The sequence below is a fragment of the Oncorhynchus masou genome, chromosome 15 (assembly GCF_036934945.1).
Source record: "Oncorhynchus masou masou isolate Uvic2021 chromosome 15, UVic_Omas_1.1, whole genome shotgun sequence".
In the NCBI taxonomy this organism is placed as follows: domain Eukaryota; kingdom Metazoa; phylum Chordata; class Actinopteri; order Salmoniformes; family Salmonidae; genus Oncorhynchus; species Oncorhynchus masou.
The window spans coordinates 14,226,000-14,250,935 of NC_088226.1; the positions used below are offsets into that span (position 1 = coordinate 14,226,000).

Here is a 24,936-nt window from a genome sequence, read left to right on the forward strand (position 1 = left end):
CCCTAGCACCAGGACATTTGATACATCCCTGCACACAACAAGGGCATGAACAGAGCAAGGCCTTCACATGTCCTGGAGCGTCAGTGGTGCTGGAGATGGTGGTGGCTGGTGGGGAAGACGGCCTGACTGAAGAGAAGAGATGCCAAGGCACACAGCCACCCCAGGGGCCCAGGGGAAGTATCCGTCCTCCGATTGGGAAGGAATGCACCCCCCCCCCTAACCCCATCGCCTGCCCCTCTGCCCGGTCTCAGACATCGGAACAGAGGGAGGAGGGGTGCAGCCAGCCAGTCGGCCAGGGGTGCTGCATGGTAACTGCTGTCCGAATTAGCCGATCAGGTTGCCGCCATCCCAAAGAGGACGTAACTTATCCAAGCGCTGGCATTTTACTGCAACCGTTTCGGTAGCAGGAAAAGCACACATGAATAGCCTGTGAGATCACTCCTCAAAAAGCATCAGGCTCGCAAGGCTCTTCATGCCGCTGATGGTCATCATTACATGATTACTGGGGGCAGGGTGTTGTGTGTGTGTGTGTGTGTGTGTGTGAGGGCTTAGCTGTGGACAGTGAAGTGTACAGTACAGTAGTACAGTATGGTCTACTTATTCAGCGATAACACCGCAAACATGCACAGAGCTCAAGCTTGGCTAACGCTCTCGGACGAGTGAACGTCATCATCCCACACACTGTTATTACTGTACATGCAAATCACTGGGACTGGAACACATCAGCTACACAAAGAGAAAGGAGAGAGAGAGAGAATAGAGGGATGGTGTAGAAGTGTGTCGGACAGGCAGGCTCACCTTTGACAAGCAGCTCGGGGTCTTCATCCAGGCCCATCTTGCTCTTCTCTATGATCAGACTCTTCATCTCATCAGGAACCTCTGACAGACTGTGTCTGGGTGAGACAGAGAGAGAGAGAGAGGTGGTAAATAGCAGCATCATACACTCCCACAGTGAAGGCACCCCCCCCCCCCCCTGATACCCTATTGGCTCTGTGTCGAGGGGAGGAGGGTAACCCCACACAACGTCTGCCAGCCCTAAGCCTCTCTGACACCCTAAGTGAGAGAGGAGAGGGGGACAAGTTGAAGTGCTGTGAATATCGTTCCCTCCACCCCTCCTCCACAGCTGCATGCATACCACGCCGCCGTGGACAGCTCGTCTCTCTTGAATTGGTTTGGCTGGCTGGCACAGCGGAGTGGAGAGAAGAGGAGGACTGATTCAAAGCCAGCCAGCCAGGCAGTCCCAGGCCAGAGAGAGAGAGAGGACTGACTCAAAGCCAGCCAGCCAGGCAGTCCCAGGCCAGAGAGAGAGAGAGAATGACTCAAAGTCCCAGCCAGCCAGCCAGAGAGAGAGAGAGAGAGGACTGACTCAAAGCCAGCCAGCCAGGCAGTCCCAGGCCAGAGAGAGAGAGAGGAATGACTCAAAGCCAGCCAGCCAGGCAGTCCCAGGCCAGAGAGAGAGAGAGGAATGACTCAAAGCCAGCCAGCCAGGCAGTCCCAGGCCAGAGAGAGAGAGAGGAATGACTCAAAGCCAGCCAGCCAGGCAGTCCCAGGCCAGAGAGAGAGAGAGGAATGACTCAAAGCCAGCCAGCCAGGCAGTCCCAGGCCAGAGAGAGAGAGAATGACTCAAAGCCAGCCAGCCAGGCAGTCCCAGGCCAGAGAGAGAGAGGAATGACTCAAAGCCAGCCAGCCAGGCAGTCCCAGGCCAGAGAGAGAGAGAGGAATGACTCAAAGCCAGCCAGCCAGGCAGTCCCAGGCCAGAGAGAGAGAGAGAATGACTCAAAGCCAGCCAGCCAGGCAGTCCCAGGCCAGAGAGAGAGAGAGAGCCAGGCACCCAGGCCAGAGAGAGAGAGAGAGAGACTCAAAGCCAGCCAGCCAGGCAGTCCCAGGCCAGAGAGAGAGAGAGAATGACTCAAAGCCAGCCAGCCAGGCAGTCCCAGGCCAGAGAGAGAGAGAGAATGACTCAAAGCCAGCCAGCCAGGCAGTCCCAGGCCAGAGAGAGAGAGAGGACTGACACAAAGCCAGCCAGCCAGGCAGTCCCAGGCCAGAGAGAGAGAGGAATGACTCAAAGCCAGCCAGCCAGGCAGTCCCAGGCCAGAGAGAGAGAGAGGAATGACTCAAAGCCAGCCAGCCAGGCAGTCCCAGGCCAGAGAGAGAGAGGAATGACTCAAAGCCAGCCAGCCAGGCAGTCCCAGGCCAGAGAGAGAGAGAGGAATGACTCAAAGCCAGCCAGCCAGGCAGTCCCAGGCCAGAGAGAGAGAGGAATGACTCAAAGCCAGCCAGCCAGGCAGTCCCAGGCCAGAGAGAGAGAGGAGGATGACTCAAAGCCAGCCAGGGCAGTCCCAGGCCAGAGAGAGAGAGGAATGACTCAAAGCCAGCCAGCCAGGCAGTCCCAGGCCAGAGAGAGAGAGGAATGACTCAAAGCCAGCCAGCCAGGCAGTCCCAGGCCAGAGAGAGAGAGAGAGAGGACTGACTCAAAGCCAGCCAGCCAGGCAGTCCCAGGCCAGAGAGAGAGAGAATGACTCAAAGCCAGCCAGCCAGGCAGTCCCAGGCCAGAGAGAGAGAGAGGAATGACTCAAAGCCAGCCAGCCAGGCAGTCCCAGGCCAGAGAGAGAGAGAGTTCAAAGGGTTACACTGTTGTCAGCTAATCGAAAACCCATAACAAACATCAAAAACATCTGGGAATCATGGGGAAACTGTTGTGAAATGCTCTCTCTCCTCTCACTCTCTCTTTCTCAAGGGCCACTGTCAAAGAAGCCTTGTAAAAAGAAAATCCACCACATGCAGTCATGGTGGTGGCGAGGACCTTGGACTGCAAAGTGACATTCGTTTCAGACATTTGGCCAGGCAATGTTTTGGACGACTGAGAGCTCAGCTTGTTATCTCTGGTCAAGGCCCATTTCCAGCCCATTCAATTGTTTATAAGGTTTATCTATGCTAATTTATTTATCTAATTACTAGTTTATTTTCTCTATTTCCTGCGTCAAACGAGCGTGTGAGGTATGAAGGGACAAACCCTCCTTCCTTCCCCTGAAAACACCAGGCAGGAAATGAGTTTTGGCAGGCGGCCCTCCATCCCTCCACCATGTACAGTCTCAGATAGCGTTTCTCTGGGCTGTGATTATTGATCAGATGATTGTGGAAGGTTATTCCTTATGGAAGCCAGACCTAATCAATAAGTCTGAACATACCCTATCCTGCTCAACTTAGCTTACAGGACTGTGCTGACTGTTCATCTACAATACATGACACCTGTTCAAATCTCACTATCCCAACATCTACTAGTTGACCTTGTGTCAATAAGTTTGCATGTTTCAGACTGTACAGTAGTTGGAAAATATGTGTGTGTATCAGTCTCTAATTTAGGCTGATGCTCAGACACACAGGGAAACATTACAGGAAAACCACATTGGCTCTTACAGAGTGCATGACTGATTCGGCCGGGGAAACTTCAGAGAGACACCAGAGGGCGAGAAAAAGTGGGCCAGAGCCCTGTCCTACTACTGCCAGTCTACCTCTGCAGCGAAGCTCAACAGCGGCAGCAGCATTCAAACAGTAACGTCATCTGGGACCTTTCCAGTGTAACGTCGCATATCCCTCTTCTCTTAAATACGTAAAAATACATCCAGAAATCTGAGGACGGCTCTTTTGGAGTCCGCGAATAACCCCTTGCTGCAGAAACAGATGCAGACAGACCTATATGCAGTCATTTAAATGGAGAACTCAATGCACTGATGGGGATTTGGATCTATAGAAAACTGCAACGCAGTCAGCTAGGGGATAGCGTGTTGGTATGTGGATGACTTGATATCAAAGCCGAGGCTCATTTTGTGATGTTGTCTGAGCGGGGGCACACGTACAAACTCTGGAGAGCACCAGTATAAACCAGCCCTGGATTGGTACCTCTATAGTTTGGGCCTTGCTCAAGGGTACCAAAGCAATGTTAGCTATGTTCCTCGTAGAAACCAGAAATCTTCTCGCCGTGAAATGGGTCAAGTTCCTACCTAAAGCTATCGGCTACTTTATGTATAGTATGCACCAGGGTTTTCCCATTTTAGTTTAGCAGCCATTCGAGAAATTTACCACAAACATATGCATTGGGTGTGTAAACCCACTAGGGGCGTCCACCCACGGTGCTCAAAAAGTCATTTAGATTATGGTAATTCCTCTTAACAAAACATGTAACTCCTGTAATGAAGTAGCTAATAAAATGTCATTTTCAAACATTTGCCAAAATGCAATTTGCGGGAAAAAGGGAAAACACCATTCTAAATAGCACATCTGACGCAAGCGGTATATGACAGAGATTCATAGAGCGTGAATCTAAAGACACAACGACTAAGATGTGTTGCTAATACTGTATGACTAGGATGGTGCGTTTGACTTCTGGACAATGGAAGAAAGTTGATATGAAAACCAATAGAACAGGAGAGAAACGGCAGCGAGCATGGCAACAGTCTTTCATAGGCAGCGAGCGTGGCAACAGTCTTTCATAGGCAGCGAGCGTGGCAACAGTCTTTCATAGGCAGCGAGCGTGGCAACAGTCTTTCATAGGCAGCGAGCGTGGCAACAGTCTTTCATAGGCAGCGAGCGTGGCAACAGTCTTTCATAGGCAGCGGCGTGGCGTCTTTCACAGGCAACAGTCTTTCATAGGCAGCGAGCGTGGCAACAGTCTTTCATAGGCAGCGAGCGTGGCAACAGTCTTTCATAGGCAGCGAGCGTGGCAACAGTCTTTCATAGGCAGCGAGCGTGGCAACAGTCTTTCATAGGCAGCGAGCGTGGCAACAGTCTTTCATAGGCAGCGGCGTGGCAACAGTCTTTCATAGGCAGCGAGCGTGGCAACAGTCTTTCATAGGCAGCGCGTGGCAACAGTCTTTCATAGGCAAGTCTTTCACAGGCAGCGTGTGGCAACAGTCTTTCATAGGCAGCGAGCGTGGCAAGTCTTTCACAGGCAGCGACAGTCTTTCATAGGCAGCGAGTCGTGGCAACAGTCTTTCAGTCTTTCATAGGCAGCGAGCGTGGCAACAGTCTTTCATAGGCAGCTTACGTGGCAACAGTCTTTCATAGGCAGCGAGCGTGGCAACAGTCTTTCATAGGCAGCGAGCGTGGCAACAGTCTTTCATAGGCAGCGAGCGTGGCAACAGTCTTTCATAGGCAGCGAACAGTCTTTCATAGGCAACAACAGTCTTTCATAGGCAGCGAGCGTGGCAACAGTCTTTCATAGGCAGCGAGCGTGGCAACAGTCTTTCATAGGCAGCGAGCGTGGCAACAGTCTTTCATAGGCAGCGAGCGTGGCAACAGTCTTTCATAGGCAGCGAGCGTGGCAACAGTCTTTCATAGGCAGCGAGCGTGGCAACAGTCTTTCATAGGCAGTCTTTCATAGCAGCGAGCGTGGCAACAGTCTTTCATAGGCAGCGAGCGTGGTCAGCTTTCATAGGCAGCGAGCGTGGCAACAGTCTTTCATAGGCAGCGACGTGGCAACAGTCTTTCATAGGCAGCGAGCGTGGCAACAGTCTTTCATAGGCAGCGAGCGTGACAACAGTCTTTCATAGGCAGCGAGTCTTTCATAGGCAGTGGCAACAGTCTTTCATAGGCAGCGAGCGTGGCAACAGTCTTTCATAGGCAGCGCGTGGCAACAGTAGGCAGCGGCAGCGTGGCAACAGTCTTTCATAGGCAGCGAGCGTGGCAACAGTCTTTCATAGGCAACAGTCTCTTTCATAGGCAGCGCGTGGCAACAGTCTTTCATAGGCAGCGGCGTGGCAACAGTCTTTCATAGGCAGCGAGCGTGGCAACAGTCTTTCATAGGCAGCGAGCGTGGCAACAGTCTTTCATAGGCAGCGAGCGTGACAACAGTCTTTCATAGTGGCAACAGTCTTTCATAGGCAGCGAGCGTGGCAACAGTCTTTCATAGTCTTTCATAGGCAGCGAACAGTCGTGGCAACAGTCTTTCATAGGCAGCGAGTCTTTCATAGGCAGCGAGCGTGGCAACAGTCTTTCATCTTCTTTCATAGGCAGCGCAGGCAGTCTTTCAGCGTGGCAACAGTCTTTCATAGGCAGCGAGCGTGGCAACAGTCTTTCATAGGCAACAGTCTTTCATAGGCAGCGAGCGTGGCAACAGTCTTTCATAGGCAGCGGCAGCGAGCGTGGCAACAGTCTTTCATAGGCAGCTTTCATAGGCAGCGTGGCAACAGTCTTTCATAGGCAGCGAGCGTGGCAACAGTCTTTCATAGGCAGCTTTCATAGAGCGTGGCAACAGTCTTTCATAGGCAGCGAACAGTCTTTCATAGGCAGCGAGCGTGGCAACAGTCTTTCATAGGCAGCGAGCGTGGTCTTTCAAGGCAGCAGTCTTTCATAGGCAGCGAGTCTTTCATAGGCAACAGTCTTTCATAGGCAGCGTGGCAACAGTCTTTCATAGGCAACAACAGTCTTTCATAGGCTGCGCAGCGTGGCAACAGTCTTTCATAGGCAACAGTCTTTCATAGGCAGCGAGTGTGGCAACAGTCTTTCATAGGCAGCGAGCGTGGCAACAGTCTTTCATAGGCAGCGAGCGTGGCAACAGTCTTTCATAGGCAGCTTACGTGGCAACAGTCTTTCATAGGCAGCGAGCGTGGCAACAGTCTTTCATAGGCTGCGAGCGTGGCAACAGTCTTTCATAGGCAGTGGCAACAGTCTTTCATCATAGGCAGCGAGCGTGGCAACAGTCTTTCATAGGCAGCGACAACAGTCTTTCATAGGCAGTCTTTCATAGGCAGCTGGCAACAGTCTTTCATAGCAGCGAGCGTGGCAACAGTCTTTCATAGGCAGCGAGCGTGGCAACAGTCTTTCATAGGCAGCGAGCGTGGCAAGTCTTTCATAGCGTAGGCAACAGTCTTTCATAGGCAGCGAGCGTGGCAACAGTCTTTCATAGGCAACAGTCTTTCATAGGCAGCTTACGTGGCAACAGTCTTTCATAGGCAGCGAGCGTGGCAACAGTCTTTCATAGGCTGCGAGCGTGGCAACAGTCTTTCATAGGCAGCGAGTGTGGCAACAGTCTTTCATAGGCAGCTTACGTGGCAACAGTCTTTCATAGGCAGCGAGCGTGACAACAGTCTTTCATAGGCAGCGAGCGTGGCAACAGTCTTTCATAGGCAGCGAGCATGGCAAAAGGCCTAGCTGATTGAGTAGCGGCTGTCAGTGAAAAGCATCTAAAAATACCTTATGTGTGAACCTAATGTGTAGTGAGTTTTACTTAAAATGTTGAGACAAGAACAAGGGGAGGGGTGTGTGGCGAAGATAGTCTATAGGCCGTCTCTCTCATAAATGCATGCTCTCAACTCTCCAGAATCTTGCGCATTCATTAATTCTTGTGAACTGTATGCCCTAAGATTGTTTATTGTTGTCAATTCCCCATTACATACAGTTGAAGTCGGAAGCTTTAACTTCCTGACTGATGTCTTGAGATGTTGCTTCAATATATCCACATAATTTCCCTTCCTCATGATGCCATCTATTTTGTGAATGCACCAGCCCCTTCTGCAGCAAAGCACCCCCACAAAGCCACCCCCGTGCTTCACCGTTGGGATGGTGTTCTTCGGCTTGCTAGCCTCCCCCTTTTCCTCCAAACATAACGATGGTCATTATGGCCAAACAGTAATATTTTTGTTTCATCAGACCAGAGGACATTTCTCCAAAAAGTACCATCTCCATGTGCAGCTGCAAACCGTAGTCTGGTTTTATTTTATGGCGGTTTTGGAGCAGTGGCTTCTTCCTTACTAAGCGGCCTTTCAGCTTATGTCGATATAGTACTCGTTTTACCGTGGATATAGATACTTTTGTACCTGTTTCCTCCAGCATCACAAGGTCATTTGCTGTTGTTCTGGGATTAATTTGCACTTTTCGCACCAAAGTACGTTCATCTCTAGGAGACAGAACGCGTCTCCTTTCTGAGCGGTATGACGGCTGCGTGATCCCATGGTGTTCATACTTGCATACTATTGTTTGTACAGATGAACGTGGTACCTTTAGGCATTTGGAAATTGCTCCCAAGGATGAACCAGACTTGTGGAGGTCTACAATTTGTTTTCTGAGGTCTTGGCTGATTTATTTTGATTTTCCCATGATGTCAAGCAAAGAGGCACTGAGTTTGAAGGTCGGCCTTGGAATACATCCACAGGTACACCTCCAATTGACTCAAATGATGTCAATTAGCCTATCAGAAGCTTCTAAAGCCATGACATCATTGTATTACTAATTAGGCCTACAATAATTTACCGTTCTCATTCTTGGTGTGTAAATGTTGTTGAGAAACAAGTTTTGGTTTTATTTCATAACCATCATTTATGAGTTGTCCCTTTTTTCATTGTCTTTTGTTTGGAGTGCTCCATGTGAGCGATGAGCACGGTTCTTGTTAATGTTGAGGGAGCTCGCATGTCTGAGCAAGCATAGAATTAGCCTACCTGGCCTGCTGCGTGCAAGTGCCCATTTGGGGATGTCTGATTTCTGCTTGTCTTAGTCATCGCCTTCACCACTAATAAGCTCATCTTCTCAGTAATCTTTTCTTCGCCTCACACAGTAAGTCAACGAAGTCCGTTGTTTTAACATCCATTGCAAATGACAGACTAATAGTTCCTCACAAAAATCTCCCCCTCGATAATCACCAAGACTCGGTGTGAAAGAGCAAAATATAATCATCTGATGATCCCATATATCCAGTGGAAACGTCATAAAATACTTATCCTTTCCCTTTCGCGCAAAAACAGCTGTCTGTCCCGAGCTCACTGGTGCCTAAACTCTGAGTGCTGAATAGGCTAGTTGATACAATGTTGCCCGATCCAGTTGATTGATTTGATACAATGTTGCACTTCACAAGCAACAGCTCAAGTCAAGACAAATAGAAAGGAAGGCAGACAGGCTGAGAAGAGAAGTTAATGTTATTGAAAGAACCAGAATTTTCATCAGTATATTTGCCACTGTTTTTATGTATGTTTACTTTGTTGACAATGTAAGTCATAGGTCAACAGCTGCATTGGCCATTTCGGAGTTCCATTCGCTCATTTAGGCTATTTAGCTGCCAATGATCAGCGTGTCATATGGCAGAGGCTGGTCCTCTCGCATTAGTTGAATTTTACATTAGTATAATTATCCACGTGGCAACAATTTTGAGAACCGCAAACACTGTTATTGAAATGAAACTGTTCCATCAAGATGCACATTTGAAAATCCGAACTGACCAACAGATTGGTAGAAATTGTAGGATAAATTCTAGGCTTATACTTCCTCAAACTTTACACCTATAAAGTCTTTATGAAATAATTGCCTCCACCTTTCTATGGTCAGATTTTCAAGCAAGGTAAGACATGCCTCATAATTTGAAGCAAAACACTCAGGTTTCAAACAATGAAATATCTTTTCAAAATGCATACTACCTCCAGCTCGCATTGTAAAGTGGTGGGTGATGTTAAGTGGTGGGTAGCCTTCCTACCGTTGTTTTTTCACCAGGTTAATTTGGCCAGCCAAATGTATATTTATCTGCTTCAATTTGTTTTATTACAGCCAAAAGCCGGCAATTACCGGCTAATGGAAACCCAGGTATGCACATGACAACCCTGAGGAGCAATATTGTGTGGGATGATAACCCTAACCACTAACCAGATGTAGAAAATGACACATTTCAGAACTAGCATGAGGCAGGATTCAAGAGAGATCATTTGAAAGATTTGAGTGGAGGGAAACGAGGGAAAAGTGGAGGGAAACAGGATAGAGAAAGGAGAGGGAGGGCCGGGCTAAAACCCTCCAGTTGACCTTTTATTCTGTCTCTGTTCAAACAAGCCTGACCTTCAGCTTCAATGGGCCCTCAGCGAATCAGAAGGCCTATCTGGGTCCACAGGCCTTCAGCTAACGTCTAACACACAATCTCCCTTTGTGACTTACTGTAGACACAGGCATCACCAAAAGTCATGTCAAAGACAAAACCATACGGGAAGACACTGGGGCTTGATCTAACTTTGAAGCCCATATGCTATAGGTTTGGGAGTTAGGCTACTTTGTGTCGAGGAAAAGAAGTCGGGTGGGTGGGTGTGAGTCTATGATATTTTGGTAAGCTGATCCAGAGGGGGCTGTCCAACACACTTCTGTTAGAAGTACAAACAAGAGGATGAAGCACTGAGCATGTCGAGAACCAGACCAGAAGCAAAACTGTTCAAGAGTCTGTCAGAGAACAGAGACAACAGGCCTAGGCTTTGTGTCATGCTACCTTGAATAATTATTCATTAAACGTCTATTGATGCACTCATGCATCAATCTAATTAACATAATACATCTGTCAGTTTAAGCTAGAGATATCTATTTCATCATATATATATATATATATTTTACATGGGCTGCATCTCAATCCACCACATTCGCCTATGTCGCCCTTCTGCATCTGAGGTGAAAAGTAGCAGAGATACAGCGCTGTTTGTTAGACCAGGAGACATCCCGAAAATGGGTCTCATCACAAAAACGGACTAATATGACCACTCTATGGAAAGATGAGACTCACTAACACAGTGTTTTTGCTCGACGACCCCCACAAGCGTCATGGGAATTGTCTGAAGGTAACCTGTTACCGGTTTAAAAAATGAATGGAAGTATGGAGGTAGTTTTGTGCCAACAAAAAAAAGGGGTTAAATGTAAAATGTAAAACAATATATACAGTAGCAGTCATAAGTTTGGACACACCAACTCATTCAAGGGTTTTTCTTTCTTTTCCCTATTTTACATTGTAGAATAATAGTGAAAACATCAAAACTATGAAATAACACATATAGAATCATGTAGTAACCAAAAAAGTGTTAAAATATATTTTATATTTGAGATTCTTGAAAGTAGTCACCCTTTACCTTGATGACAGCTTTGCAAAATCTTAGCATTCTCTCAACCAGCTTCATGAGGTAGTCACCTGGAATGCATTTCAAAAAACATCAAGCACTATTATGAAACTGGCTCTCATGAGGACTCCAACAGGAAAGGAAGACCCAGAGTTACCTCTGCTGCAGAGGACAAGTTCATTAGAGTTACCAGCCTCAGAAATTACAGCCCAAATAAATGCTTCACAGAGTTCAAGTAACAGAACATCTTAACATCAACTGTTCAGAGGAGACTGCGTGAATCAGGTCTTCATGGTCGAATTGCTGAAAAGAAACCACTACTAAAGGACACCAATAAGAAGCGGAGACTTGCTTGGGCCAAGAAACACAGGCAATGGACATTAGCCCGGTGGAAATCTGTCCATTGGTCTGATGAGTCCAAATTTGTGATTTTTGGTTCCAAATGTCTTTTTGAGACGCAGAGTAAGTGAACGGATGATCGCCGGATGTGTGGTTCCCACCGTGAAGCATGGAGGAGGTGTGATGGTGTGGGGGTGCTTTGTTGGTGACACTGTCTGTGATTTATTTAGATTTCAAGGCACACTTAACCAACATGGCTACCACAGCATTCTGCAGCGATATGCCATCCCATCTGGTTTGCTCTTAGTGGGACAATCATTTGTTTTTAAACTGGACAATGACCCAACACACCTCCAGGATGTGTAAGGGCTATTTGACCAAGAAGGAGAGTGATGGAGTGCTGCATCAGATGACATGGCCTTCACAATCACCTGACCTCAACCCAATTGAGATGGTTTGGGATGAGTTGGATCGCAGAGTGAAGGAAAAGCAGCCAACAAGTGCTCAGCATATGTGGGGACTCCTTCAAGACTGTTGGAAAAGCATTCCAGGTCTAGCTGGTTGACAAAATGCCAAGAGTGTGGAAAGCTGTCATCAAGATAAAGGGTGGCTACTTTGAAGAATCTCAAATATAAAATATATTTTGATTTGTTTAACACTTTTTTGGTTACTACATGATTCCATATGTGTTATTTCATAGTTTTGATGTCTTCACTATTATTCTAAAAATAGTCAAAATAAATAAAAACCATTGAATGAGTAGGTGTGTCCAAACTTTTGAGTGGTACTGTATATATTTCCTGAGCTTTCTTTTATCTCCTAGATATAGGACAGACACTTCAAAACCTTATTCTTTCTGATTAAGTTTTTTGAGTGTCTGTTTTGCCATTTATGAATGCGTTATTCAATGTGTTTCTATAGCGGTAGCCAAATTCTAGAATATTTTTACATTTTTTTAATATACAGTATCTACAGGGGTCCTAAAATTCCAAATCAAATAGCTAAATGATCCATGGTATGACCGTCTTAAATCATATGTTTGCTTAGTAGAACCCCCTCCCCCAAAGGCTTAGACTTCAGAGGTTTTAATCTGCGCCCAGCTGCCCACACAGGCCCAAAGTAATGCTTAAACTCCGCTAATTGAGTAAAGAGGGGCTTGTGAATGAGTGCTATAAACCAACTAGTTTGGAGTTTGGGGGTGTAGCTGTAGTGCAGCTGGGGTCACATGTTGGCACTCTGACAGATGAGGCTCTGGGGTTTCCACAGCTGTCCAGTAGCCCCCCCCCCCTTATTCTCCCCCCGCCCCCGTATTCCCAGAAGCCCCGGCTGAGGCCGTGACAGAGGGTCCTTGAGTGCTGACTTCCTGTGGAGGCCAGGAAACAATTTTACATGGGGATTAGACGGCTTGGAGGGAGAGAAGACCAACAGAACCCCCCCCCCCCCACACACACACACACACACTACACTACACCCCCCTGGAGAGACCATGACACAGTCAGGGAGAGATGAAGCTGGGAGAAGAGACAAGACACTCCCATATTAACCTGCTCTTTCAGGTTTGTGTTTATTATTCAAACGTTTCAATTGATCTGTTGTGAGTAAGCAATCTATGGTCTGACGTGTAAGTCACCACTTCATCGTTGTCCCGAGGAGGTTTTTGTGTTTGAGAGGTCAGGAATGTGGTGAGAGAAGGAACAATACCCCTGTGATGCTTTGTTTCCGGAAGTGTAAGGGAACACATGGAAAAGTCCTGCAGCTCAGATGGCATATATCTCCTTCTCCCTAAATCTCTTCCTCTTTCTTTCTTTTTCTCCCCCTCTTCACTCCGGTCTTTCCACTGTAGGCCTAACACCAGCACGCTAAGCAGAACCATCTGTTTGCCCCACATAAACGGGAAGCTAGCTAACAAAGAAAGAGAGAGAGGGAAGAGAGAGGCGGAAGTAGAAAGAGTTGGAGAGAGGGAGTGCCAGAGGGAGAGAGAGAGACTGAGGGAGATGGAAATTAATAATTATCTTTTGGGTGAATACAAATATACACATACCCAGTACATACTGTACTTATGATAGACAGTTTAACTGTACACAAATCTTACCAAATCAAAAATAAAATACAATTGTATTTGTCACATGCTCCATGCTACAGATGTAAACCTTACAGTGAAACACTTACTTACAAGCCCTTAACCAAAAATGCAGTTAAAGAGATAGAGCTAAGAAAATATTTACTATGTACAAAAATAAATAAATAATAATAATACCAATACAGATGCTATATACAGGGGGACCAGTACCGAGTCAATGTGCGGGGGTACAGGTTAGTAAATTGTACATGCAAGTAGGGGTGAGGTGACTATGCATTGATAATAAACAGCGAGTAACAGCAGTGTAAAAAGAAAGGGGGGGGGGGGGTCAATGTAAATAGTCCGGGTGGCCATTTGATTAATTGTTCAGCAGTCTTATGGCTTGGGGGGTAGAAGATGTTTAGAAGCCTTTTGGACCTAGACTTGGCGCTCCGGTACTGCTTGCCGTGCGGTAGAAAAGAGAACAGTCTATGACCTGGGTGACTGGAGTCTGACAATTTTTCGGGCCTTCCTCTGACTGCAGGAAGCTTGGCCCCAGTGATGTACTTGGCCGTACGCACTACCCTCTGTAGCGCCTTATGGTCGGAAGCCGAGCAGTTGCCATATCAGGCGGTGATGCAACCGGTCAGGATGCTCTCGATTTTGCAGCTGTAGAACTTTTGAGGATCTGGGGACCCATGCCAAATCTTTTCATTCTTCTGAGGGGGAAACAGTGTTTCTTCACGACTGTCTTGGTGTGTTTGGACCATGATAGTTTGCTGGTGATGTGGACACCAAGGAACTTGAAACTCTCAACCTGCTCCACTACAGCCTGTCGATGTGAATGGGGGCATGTTTGGCCCTCCTTTTCCTGTAGTCCACAATCAGCTCCTTTGTCTTGCTCACGTTGAGGGAGAGGTTATTGTCCTGGCAGCACACTGCCAGGTCTCTGACCTCCTCCCTATAGGCGGGCACTATGGTATTGAACGCTGAGTTGTAGTCAATGAACAGCATTCTCACATAGGTGTTCCTTTTGTCCTGGTGGGAAAGGGCAGTGTGGAGTGCGATTGAGATTGTGTCATGTGTGGATCTGTGAATTGGAGTGGATCTAGGGTTTCCGAGATGATGATGTTGATGTGAGCTATGACCAGCCTTTAAAAGCACTTCATGGCTACCGACGTGAGGGCCAATGGGCGGTAATCATTTAGGCAGGCTACCTTCGCTTTTTTTCTCTGTGCATTTGTGTGTCCGTGTGCAAATACTTGATATGTGTGTGTGTGTGTGTGTGTGTGTGTGTGTGTGTGTGTGTGTGTGTGTGTGTGTGTGTGTGTGTGTGTGTGTGTGTGTGTGTGTTGCGTGCGAGCGCACGTGTGTGTGTGTTGTCTCATGTGTCTGAGTAAGAGAAGGCTGGCAAATAAAACAGTCTGACTGCTCAATATTCTAATTCATCCATGATTATCACCGCCACTGGGCTCTCTATCGCTTTCTCTCTGCGATGCCTAGTTTCAATCTCACGGTCCCGCTCACTTTCACAATCCCTCAACAGGGAAGGAAATAAAGCATCTGACCAGATCCAGCTGACAAGGCCTCATTTCTGACCAGAGTGGACAAAATACATCTCTGTTATGCCTCATACTCATGGAAGACACATGAACATACATGGAAGTCCACAGAGGCCATATGAATGGAAAAAGTACCATCTCGTTATGTTGAGATCGTTACTTGTCTGATGATTACGGCATCAGTCGTTTTGCCGAGATCAGAAGATCATTCTCTCATGATTATGATATAACAAAAAAATGTTTTGTCGATATCCCGAGATAAACTCTATAAATAGGAGTGGACGTATTGATGCTAGATTGACAGTATGGCGGAGGAGGCAGGGCCCACGGTGGATCAGCGCATATGTTTTTATTGATTGCTACACTAAAGGATGGTACATTTCGTGCTGTTATTCTTTCATTTTTGTTTGGAGCTCATTATCAGCTGATAAATTAGAATAGTAACATGGGGCATCTAAGCCCTCACGGGGCATGTAAGCCCTGAACAATACCTGACAGGCAAACATGTCTCCCGCATGTGAGCAACAACGCAGCTAACTTGGCTAGTCTTATGAGCGAGCGAGCGAGCTAGTTAGCTACAGGTGAAGTCGGAAGTTTTACATACACTCGTTTTTCAACCACTCCACAAATTTCTTGTTAATACAAACTATAGTTTTGGCAAGTCGATTAGGACAATTCACTGTATTACAATTCCAGTGGGTCCGAAGTTTACATACACTAAATTGACTGTGCCTTGGCAAATTCCCGAAAATAATGTCATGGCTTTAGAAGCTTCTGATAGGCAAATTGACATCATTTGAGTCAATTGGAGGTGTACCTGTGGATGTATTTCAAGGCCTACCTTCAAACTCAGTGCCTCTTTGCTTTACATCATGGGAAAATCAAAAATTGTAGACCTCCACAAGTCTGGTTCATCCTTGGGAGCAATTTCCAAACGCCTGAAGGTACCACGTTCATCTGTACAAACAATAGTACGCAAGTATAAACACCATGGGACCCCGCAGCCGTCATACCGCTCAGGAAGGAGACGCGTTCTGTCTTCTAGAGATTAACCTACTTTGGTGCGAAAAGTGCAAATCAATCCCAGAACAACAGCAAAGGACCTTGTGAAGACGCTGGAGGAAACAGGTACAAAAGTATCTAAATCCACAGTAAAACGAGTCCTATATCGACATAACCTGAAAGGCAGCTCAGCAAGGAAGAAGCCACTGCTCCAAAACCGCCATAAGAAAGCCAGACTATAGTTTGCAACAGCAAATGGGGACAAAGATCGTACTTTTTGGAGAAAGGTCCTCTGGTCTGATGAAACAAAAATAGAACTGTTTGGTCATAATGACCATTGTTATGTTAGGAGGAAAAGGTGGAGGCTTGCAAGCCGAAGAAGACCATCCCAACCGTGAAGCACGGTGGTGGCAGCATCATGTTGTGAGGGTGCTTTGCTGAAGGAGGGACTGGTGCACTTCACAAAATAGATGGCATCATGAGGACAGAAAATGATGTGGATATATTGAAGCAACATCTCAAGACATCAGTCAGGAAGTTAAAGCTTGGTCGCAAATGGGTCTTCCAAATGGACAATGACCCCAAGCATACTTCCAAAGTTGTTGCAAAATGGCTTAAGGACAACAAAGTCAAGGTATTGGAGTGGCCATCACAAAGTCCTGACCTCAATCCTATAGAAGATTTGTGGGCAGAACTGAAAAAGCATGTGCGAGCAAAGAGGCCTACAAACCTGACTCAGTTACAGCAGCTCTGTCAGGAGGAATGGGCCAACATTCACCAAACTTCTTGTGGGAAGCTTGTGGAAGGCTACTCGAAATGTTTGACCCAAGTTAAACCATTTAAAGGCAATGCTACCAATTACTAATTGAGTGTATGTAAACTTCTGACCCACTGGGAATGTGATGAAAGAAATAAAAGCTGAAATAAATAATTCTCTCTACTATTTTTCTGACATTTCACATTCTTAAAATAAAGTGGTGATCCTAACTGACCTAAGACCGGGAATTTTTACTAGGATTAAATGTCAGGAATTGTGAAAAACTGAGTTTAAATGTGTTTGGCTAAGGTGTATGTAAACTTCCGACTTCAACTGTAGGTAGTCTTGTTAGCTAGCTAGCTTGTTATCTATGCAGGTTGTTAGCTAGCATAACTGATATGTGTATAATTGTAAGGGACACTTCATGTTTTATGGATAATATTTAAATTTACAGAGTGGGTGAGCTCCATTCTTGACAGGCTGATCAAATTCAATAGCAGCCTCAGAGGTTGGGCTCCTGAGTGGCACAGCGGTCTAAGGTACTGCATCTCAGTGCTTGAGGCATTACTACAGACACCCTGGTACGAACCCAGGCTGTATCACAACTGGCCGTGATTGGGAGTCCCATAGGGCGGTGCACAATTGGCCCAGCACTGTCTGTATTTAGCCGGTGGAGGCCGTCATTGAAAATAATACCTTCTTTTTTTTTAACCGACTTGCCTAGTTAAATAAAGGTAACAGCAACAAAAGAAGAGGCTGTCTGCAAGGAGCATTACATATGAAACATCTTACAAAGCAGCATTTTGATTTATCAGCCTCTGAGGCTGCTATTTCATCTGATCAGCCTGACAGGAATAGAGCCCACCCCTGGATCAGATATGCATCTACCTATAAAGCACTTTAACAGCTAATCTGCCTGCAAGGAGCTTTGCCTATGAAACAGCCTACAAGGCACCCAACTTATTTCTAAGCCTCTAAGGCTGAAAATTGAATCTGATCAGCCAGTCAGATTAGTTAGTCTAGCTAACAATAGCAGCTAACAAGACTACCTAGCTAACTAGCTAGTCAACAAGACTACCTAGCTAACTCACAAGACAAGACAAATTAGCGGTGTTGTTGCTTGCATGCGATTGACTGTGGTCTTGGGGGTGGAACGCAGCCTGAGAAACAGTGCAGCCTGTCAGGCATCGACGAGCGCATTGCGATCAACGCAGTCACAGGGCTCCTTGATGAGGTGGTTGTCGTAAACAAATGAATGCGTGGTACTTTTGATTATCTCGTGATCTCGACAAATCCTTTTGTTATGTCGAGATTAGGAGATAAATAAGTTGTGATCTCGACATAAGAAGGGATTCATTTTTTTCATTCATATGTCCTCTCTGGACTAAATATATGAGGGATTGGGCTTTCAGAGTCTGACTTGAGTCTACCAGTCAGTCAGACTCACGGTGGCCAGAGTAGCTGAGCTGATGAGTAATTGATTTTGGTCGAGATCAAATTAAAGCAACGAGACGTTAATTAAAGTTGTAAAAACACAGTGTCCTTGCTCTGAGGCTTGGAGGACCGTGGTCAGAGCCAGACTGCAGTTATGTTCAGACAGACATGCTTCAGAATACAAAGTACGCCCTCCTGAACATGGCTTGCATCCCAAATGGCACTTTATTCTTTATGTAGTGCACTGCTTTTGACCATGGCCCATAGGACTTTGTTGAAAAGTAGTGCACTATATAGGGAATACGGTGCCATTTGGGATATAGCCATGGTTGCCCGATCAAAGCCCTCTCATGCAGGGTTATGTTACATCAGTCGCTGAGTAACCAGCCCAGGAAATGACATGGGAGTTGAGATTTGTGATCCGAGGGGTCAAACGTCCAGATACGGCTAACTGGGGGCGTAAAAACAGCTTCATCGCACAACACACACGGCTATGATGAGCTCAACCAGGAGGTCAACGTCCAGCTTTAAACCATGGCTCATATACAGAGGTGAAAGCTATGTAAGTTACCCAGACTTTATTAGACATCTGAACAAACACACGAGCAACTGTCATATAACACAGAGGCTTCTTAAACAAACACCGGTCTCTGGGGAAACCTTCAAATACAACACATACTGTAGGTAGGTAATGAGCAATCACAGACCACCGTCTCATTGTGGAGTCTGTGGAGGGAGGGAAGAGGCCCATATTTCTCTCAAGTCCCCATCCTATCCTCCTCCCATCCCCCTCTCCGTCTCCAGTGTGCCTGGCTGGGCCTCTGTCTGAGCTGAGACGGAGGGGGCTGGTGGGAAAATGGGAATGTGGTGATTAAGAGTGGGCCTATATGACCTCCCAGCTCTAAAAATACACTGTTTACTCAAGACCACTGCCAAGGAATTCTGGACTAGGCAGAGGGGAGTGCATAAATGTGTTTTGGGGGGGAACCGGAGAGAGAGGACAGGAAGTGTGTCTGTGTGTGAGGGCATGTGTGTGTGAGGGCATGCGTGTGTGTGAGGGCATGTGTGTGTTTGTATGTGTGAGGGCGTGTGTGAGTGTGTGTGGGAGGGGGGGCTTGCATGCGTGTACGAGACTTTGACAATGTGCGTGTGAAGGAAGGGAATGTCTTGAAAGGAGGAAAACAATGCATTTCAGGAGCACTGACACACACAGGCAATTACCACACAGATCACATCCAAGGACTTCTTGGAACACACACACACACACACACACACACACATACATACACTTCCAAAGACCGTTGTAAACACTGTCTCTTTCAGTCTCTTCCAGCCATCATTGTCTGGCATCCCACACCAAGAGTCATGCTCTTGACAGAGAGAGTGTGTTTCATAGAATGGAGAATAAAGAGAGGGACAGAGAGAAAGAAACCGAGAGAGAGGGAGGAAAAAAAGCTAGCGAGAGCTTCCCTCAGTGGTCCCACTGTGTTCTGCCTCCTGTGTGTCTCCTACCCTCCCACTCCTCTGTCTGTCCCTGGGCTGCCAACGAGGGGTTCGGTTGAGGCGGGAGAGGGAAGGAGTTGGGAGAAAATAGAGGTTATGTGAGACAGATATGGATGCATGGGAGCGAGAGGCTCCTGTCCTGTTTGAGGGGCAGGCAGTAGGCCATGAAGGCATTTCATAAAGGCACCAGCCAGACTGTATGGGTTGGGGTTGTATGACAGGCCTCTGTTAGACATCATGGGCCTGACTGCTGCTGACACTGAGCTTGGCACCACATGCTGGGATGAGGGGGCGACTACGGTCTGTCTACTGACTGCCAACGGACTGCCTACTGTCGGTCAGCTGACAGGCTACTGTCGGTCTTCTGACGGTCTACTGTCGGTCTTCTGACTGTCTACTGACTGTCTACTGTTGGTCTGCTGTCGGTCTGCTGACGGCCGGTCTACTGACGGTCTACTGTCGGTCTCTGACTGGCTACTGACTGTCTACTGTTGGTCTACTGTCAGTCTACTGACTGCCTACTGTCGGTCTACTCTCGGTCTACTGACTGTCTACTGACTGCCTACTGTCGGTCTACTGACTGTCTACTGTCGGTCTACTGACTGCCTACTGTCGGTCTACTCTCGGTCTACTGACTGTCTACTGACTGCCTATTGTCGGTCTACTGTCGGTCTACTGACTGTCTACTGTCTTCTGTCAGTCTACTGTCTGTCTATTGTCGGTCTACTCTGTACCTGACAGGCACCATGGGTGAGCTGCCACTCTGGGTTAGTAGGTCAACGCAATGGGAAACTAACACACAACACCTAACCTAAAATGGACATATGTTGCCCATATGGGCATATGACAGCCCTCCCATCTGATCCCACACCTGTCTCCTCTCTCTCTCTCTCTCTCTCTCTGCAGTATCACATCTCAATCAACCTAGCTAACCAGAGGCTTTTGTTCACTTCACACTAGACACTGTGGACGTGAATACACATGTAACTACGCCCACTGAGCTGCTCAGGAGAAGCTCTCTTTCCGCAGAACAGAACGTGAAGCCTGCAGGGCTCATAATGAGCAGTAACGACTACATGGCATGACTAATCATGTTCAAATGAAGGTGGTATAAAGGTTAGTGCACACAGACGGGGGTGTGGGATGACCTGCTGGAACCTATACTCTCCTATTCCGGATGGACAGAAATCTATGAAGATCACCTTCAGAATAGCACAAACTCTCAACATCCCTTCAATATTGCAGTGCTTTTCAATACAGATCTACTCTGCTTAGCCTGCATTCACTTGTGACTGAATTTCATACCTTGAATTGTCTAACTTGACTCTAAATGGGCCCCTAAAAAATGCATTAAACTGGTCTAATCTATGCCAATATATCTGAGATAAATGTGACTATACGTCAGTGTCTCCTCCCTGCTTTGTAATGGGCCATTAGAAAGGTGTGGCCAGTGGCCATGTAATGGTCGTGTAGCACAGCATCTAATTCTTAGTGTGATGATTATAGTCAGTCAGTTATTTGACACACTCCCTCTAGCACCAGCAGTAAATCACCTGTGTGACAGCTCTGAGGCCTATCGCTCTTCTCTGCTCTGTGGAGGTGGCAGCACACACACACACACACACACACACGCGCTTGTGCCAGCCTCGCCCCTCTAGGGTGTGTTCCTGAAGTGAGATTGAGTCACCTCGCTCACCCTGTCCTCCCTCCCTCCCTCGCTCCCTCAGGAGGCTGCATGTCCCGTCTGACTTGAGGCTTCAGAGAGCCTCAGCTCACCGCTCCCTCAACGCCCCCACCCTCAGCCCTCCTCCCTTTCCTGTTTGAGTTGTCCTCTTGTAGCGAGTTGTGACATTATCAGACATGTATACTGTTCATCAGCTACGTTATATAATTCTAGGACTTTTCACCACGCCGTCTGTGCTCTGAGAGGACTGAGACTGAGATTGCCTGGGAGTGAGGTGGGAGAGAGGAGGGGGTAGATAAGGATATGATGCCTGACTGATAGTGTAATGCAGGCCTGAGATCACTCATCTCCCCCTCAACCACCACCATCCCACACTCACGTTGTCTTGGCTCCCGAGTGGCACAAGGGGTCTAAGGCACTGCATCACAGTGCTAGAGGCATCATCAGGCTGTATCATAACCGGCTGTGATTGGGAGTCCCATAGAGCGGTGCACAATTGGCCCAGCGTTGTCCGAGTTAGGATATGGCTGGAGTAGGCCGTCATTGTAAATAAGAATTTGTTCTTAACTGACATGCCTTGTTAAATAAATAAGAAATTGGTGTGTGTGTGTGTGTGTGTGTGTGTGTGTGTGTGTGTGTGTGTGTGTGTGTGTGAGATCTTGCACCCCGGTGTGAGAGTCCCGCTGACACATGGCCTGCGAATCTGGTAGTGGTATTGGCACGTCCTACAGATATAGAATCTTAATTTGATAACCCCGTTGTAGGAGAACTTGTAGTGTATTTGAGGTTTAAAAGGCTTCTGAATGTTGTGATTTTCCCTTACAAAAAATGTATCAAACCCTACAAAAATGACCATTATTTCACATTTCTTGTCACTGCAGGATAACTTTTATGTTGTAGCAAATTGGCTCAAATTAAGATCCTACGTGTACTTCTGCATGTGTGTGTGTGTGTGCATGTGTGGTCAGGCATACTATGAGTCTTGTGGTGAGAAACCCCAAGAACCAAGCTCTGTAGAGGGAAGTAAAAGATAAAAAGATTGAGTACTAATGATGTCCGTGCTTGGTGACACATCACGTACACAGAATCATACATGAACAGCAAGAGCTATAGAGGAACTGACTTCCTAAAAGCAGCACAACGTGTGTTCACTCACTCACACACACACACACATCCACGAACACACACACAAACAACTTACCCGTTTGTCCCATTGGCTGTGCGAGTCGGCTGAGAGAGAGTCACCTCAAGTGGACCCTGTGAAAAAAGCAAAAAAAAAAAAAAAAACACTTAACCCAGCTAGCACATTTGGTTCCTTGAATGTCGTGGACACGTACGTTTTTGGTTTCCCATTGGTTCTGGGAATGAAGCCATACGTTTCCTGACCGGTAAAACATTCTGAGAACGAAAGTGAACATTTCGCCTGTTCTGGGAACATTCATATTTTGGTTGAAGGGAGGTTCTGAGAACGTTTTACTATGGTTCCCTGAACGTTTCCTGAGAGGTTTTATTAATGTTCTGAGAATGGAAATTATAGGTTATTTGAAGGCAATAAAAATAAGGTTCTGTGAACATGTTTCAACAAGACTTTTAATAACACTGTTAGCTTAGTTGAACTGCTTTGAACTCCAAGCACAAATCAAATTGTATTTGCTTAGGCATTAATCATGTAAACACATGTATTCTTTCATTGTGGCACATCAGTGAGATTTGAATCTATGACCTTCTGTTCTGTATCCATGGAAATAGTCCACTGGGCCACCATGCCATGTATTTCAACTCATTCAAAGCTGTTCATTTGAGTCTATTCAAACAGACTCCATTTCAAAGGAAACAAGCACTGATTAAGGTCCGGTGTGGCCAATTAGTAGGCGCAACCCACACAGCTATCAAGCTTAACAAGACAGAGGATAGAGATAGTTGTTGATGCTACAGAACATTATTATTTTTTAAATAACATTCTTAGAAAGTTCTCTGGACGTTACAAAACATTTCTTGTGGTTTTTATGGATCTTATTTGTATGTTCTCTGATCTATTTGAGAACATGACTTTAAATAGAACCATGATTCCTCATGTAGGAAACGTTATGCTGAAACTACTGAAAATCCCAGAGAAGAATGTTGTTTCTTAACATACTCAGAACAATGTAAGCACATGACTTTAAATAGAATCATGAGGAAACCTATAGGAAACGTTATGCTGAAGTACTGAAATTCTCACAGAAGAACGTTGTTTCTTAATGTTCTCTGAACTATTTGAGAATATTCTCAATTGTTAAACCAGTTGGAGAACGTTCCTAGAAAATTACAAACATTTTTATTAAATGTAACCATGTTTGAACTTTTAGGAAACGTTCTGTTCAAGTAGTGTAAATTAGCTTTGAATGTTCCAAAGCCAAACAACTATCCTGCACCATTCCCAAAAGGTTTTGGGAAGGTAGTATGTAAAATGACCATAGGACCAACACCCTCTCACCAAGATCTAAGAAACGTATGGTTCTCATAACGTTATGTGCTAGCTGGGAAGAGTCTGCATCCTGATTACAACATACATGTGTAATGAGGGGTGATCTGAGAGAGCTATGGGCCCATCAGTTCAAGGTAGATAACCCTGTGGAGATTTGATGTAGGCTAGTTAATGTGCTATGACAGTTAGCATGGTAGGTTCTCAGGTAGGTTCCCAGGCAGTCTAGATGGGGTGATTTCACCCCTGAAGGTTTGCTCCCCAGCCAACCCTGTGTGTTAAAGTATAGCATTCTGCCTGCCTTTCCTGGCAGCCACACCAGGCACATAGCTGCTCTGTTCTTGTAATGGTTGGCTTTCACATGCAAGGGTGAGATGGTTGGGAGAAATATGGCATTCAAAACAGGCTCATTTAACATAAGAACCAGGAACAGAGGATTATTTTGTGCTTTAGCTCAACACACACCCCCACGCCCTTTTATTCACATCCAGTCGTTTCTGTGAAAAAGGCAACTAACATCAAATATTTGTGGTCGGTCGCACTCCTATCTCACATAGCTGTATGTGTCTTTATTGGTTTATTACTGTTATATAAACACACAAATGAGACAATGATATATTCAAGTCCCATAAGACTAATGTTGGTACAGTGTCAAAATAAACCAACAGAAATAAATAACTTTTTTTCTTAGCAAACACTTCTAGCCAGAGCACTTGAACCTTTAGGTCACTAGACCAACCAAGGCTGTAACACAGTATAGCCTACCCTCACATACTGCTGGCACTCCTCTTTCAGAGAGAGACAGAGGGACAGAGAGTGAGAGAGAGAGAGAGAGAGAGAGAGAGAGAGAGAGAGAGAGAGAGAGAGAGAGAGAGAGAGAGAGAGAGAGAGAGAGAGAGACCAGAGAGACCAGAGAGAGACCAGAGAGAGAGAGAGGCCAGACCAGGGAGACAAACAGACTAGGCCCATAAATGAGGGTGTAGAGACAGACTCCTGTTTTTACTTTAACTGCACTGATGATTAAGCAGAGGGCTTTTTTTCATTTCCTGGAAAATCACAACAAGGGGCCAACATCATTTCCCTGTACAGTACTTTTCCTCTTAAACAGCCATCTATCCCCACCCCTCTCTCTGCTGCACACTGAGAGATGTGTCAACTGAATACACGGAGCCCCTGCTAGCAGTCAAGTTGGAACAGTGAACTTTTTATTCTGGACGCCCTGCAGCCAGGGGCTGGAAAGGAGATTTACCTTTTACTGCGTATGGGACCTTGGAAAACCTCATCAGAG

At 46.4% G+C, this 24,936-nt stretch overlaps 1 protein-coding gene across 2 annotated transcripts in view; it reads right to left on the reverse strand.

Annotated features, from left to right (window-relative positions):
- LOC135555701 (unconventional myosin-X-like) overlaps positions 1–24,936 on the reverse strand; it is a 54,074-nt gene that overhangs the window by 19,937 nt on the left and 9,201 nt on the right. For both annotated transcript variants that reach the window (XM_064988377.1, XM_064988376.1), the window contains exons 2-3: positions 22,386–22,441; positions 799–893 (exon numbers count right to left, since the gene is read on the reverse strand). In XM_064988377.1, coding sequence (XP_064844449.1) covers positions 799–893; positions 22,386–22,441 — 151 coding nt within the window. The remainder of the gene's footprint in view (positions 1–798; positions 894–22,385; positions 22,442–24,936) is intronic.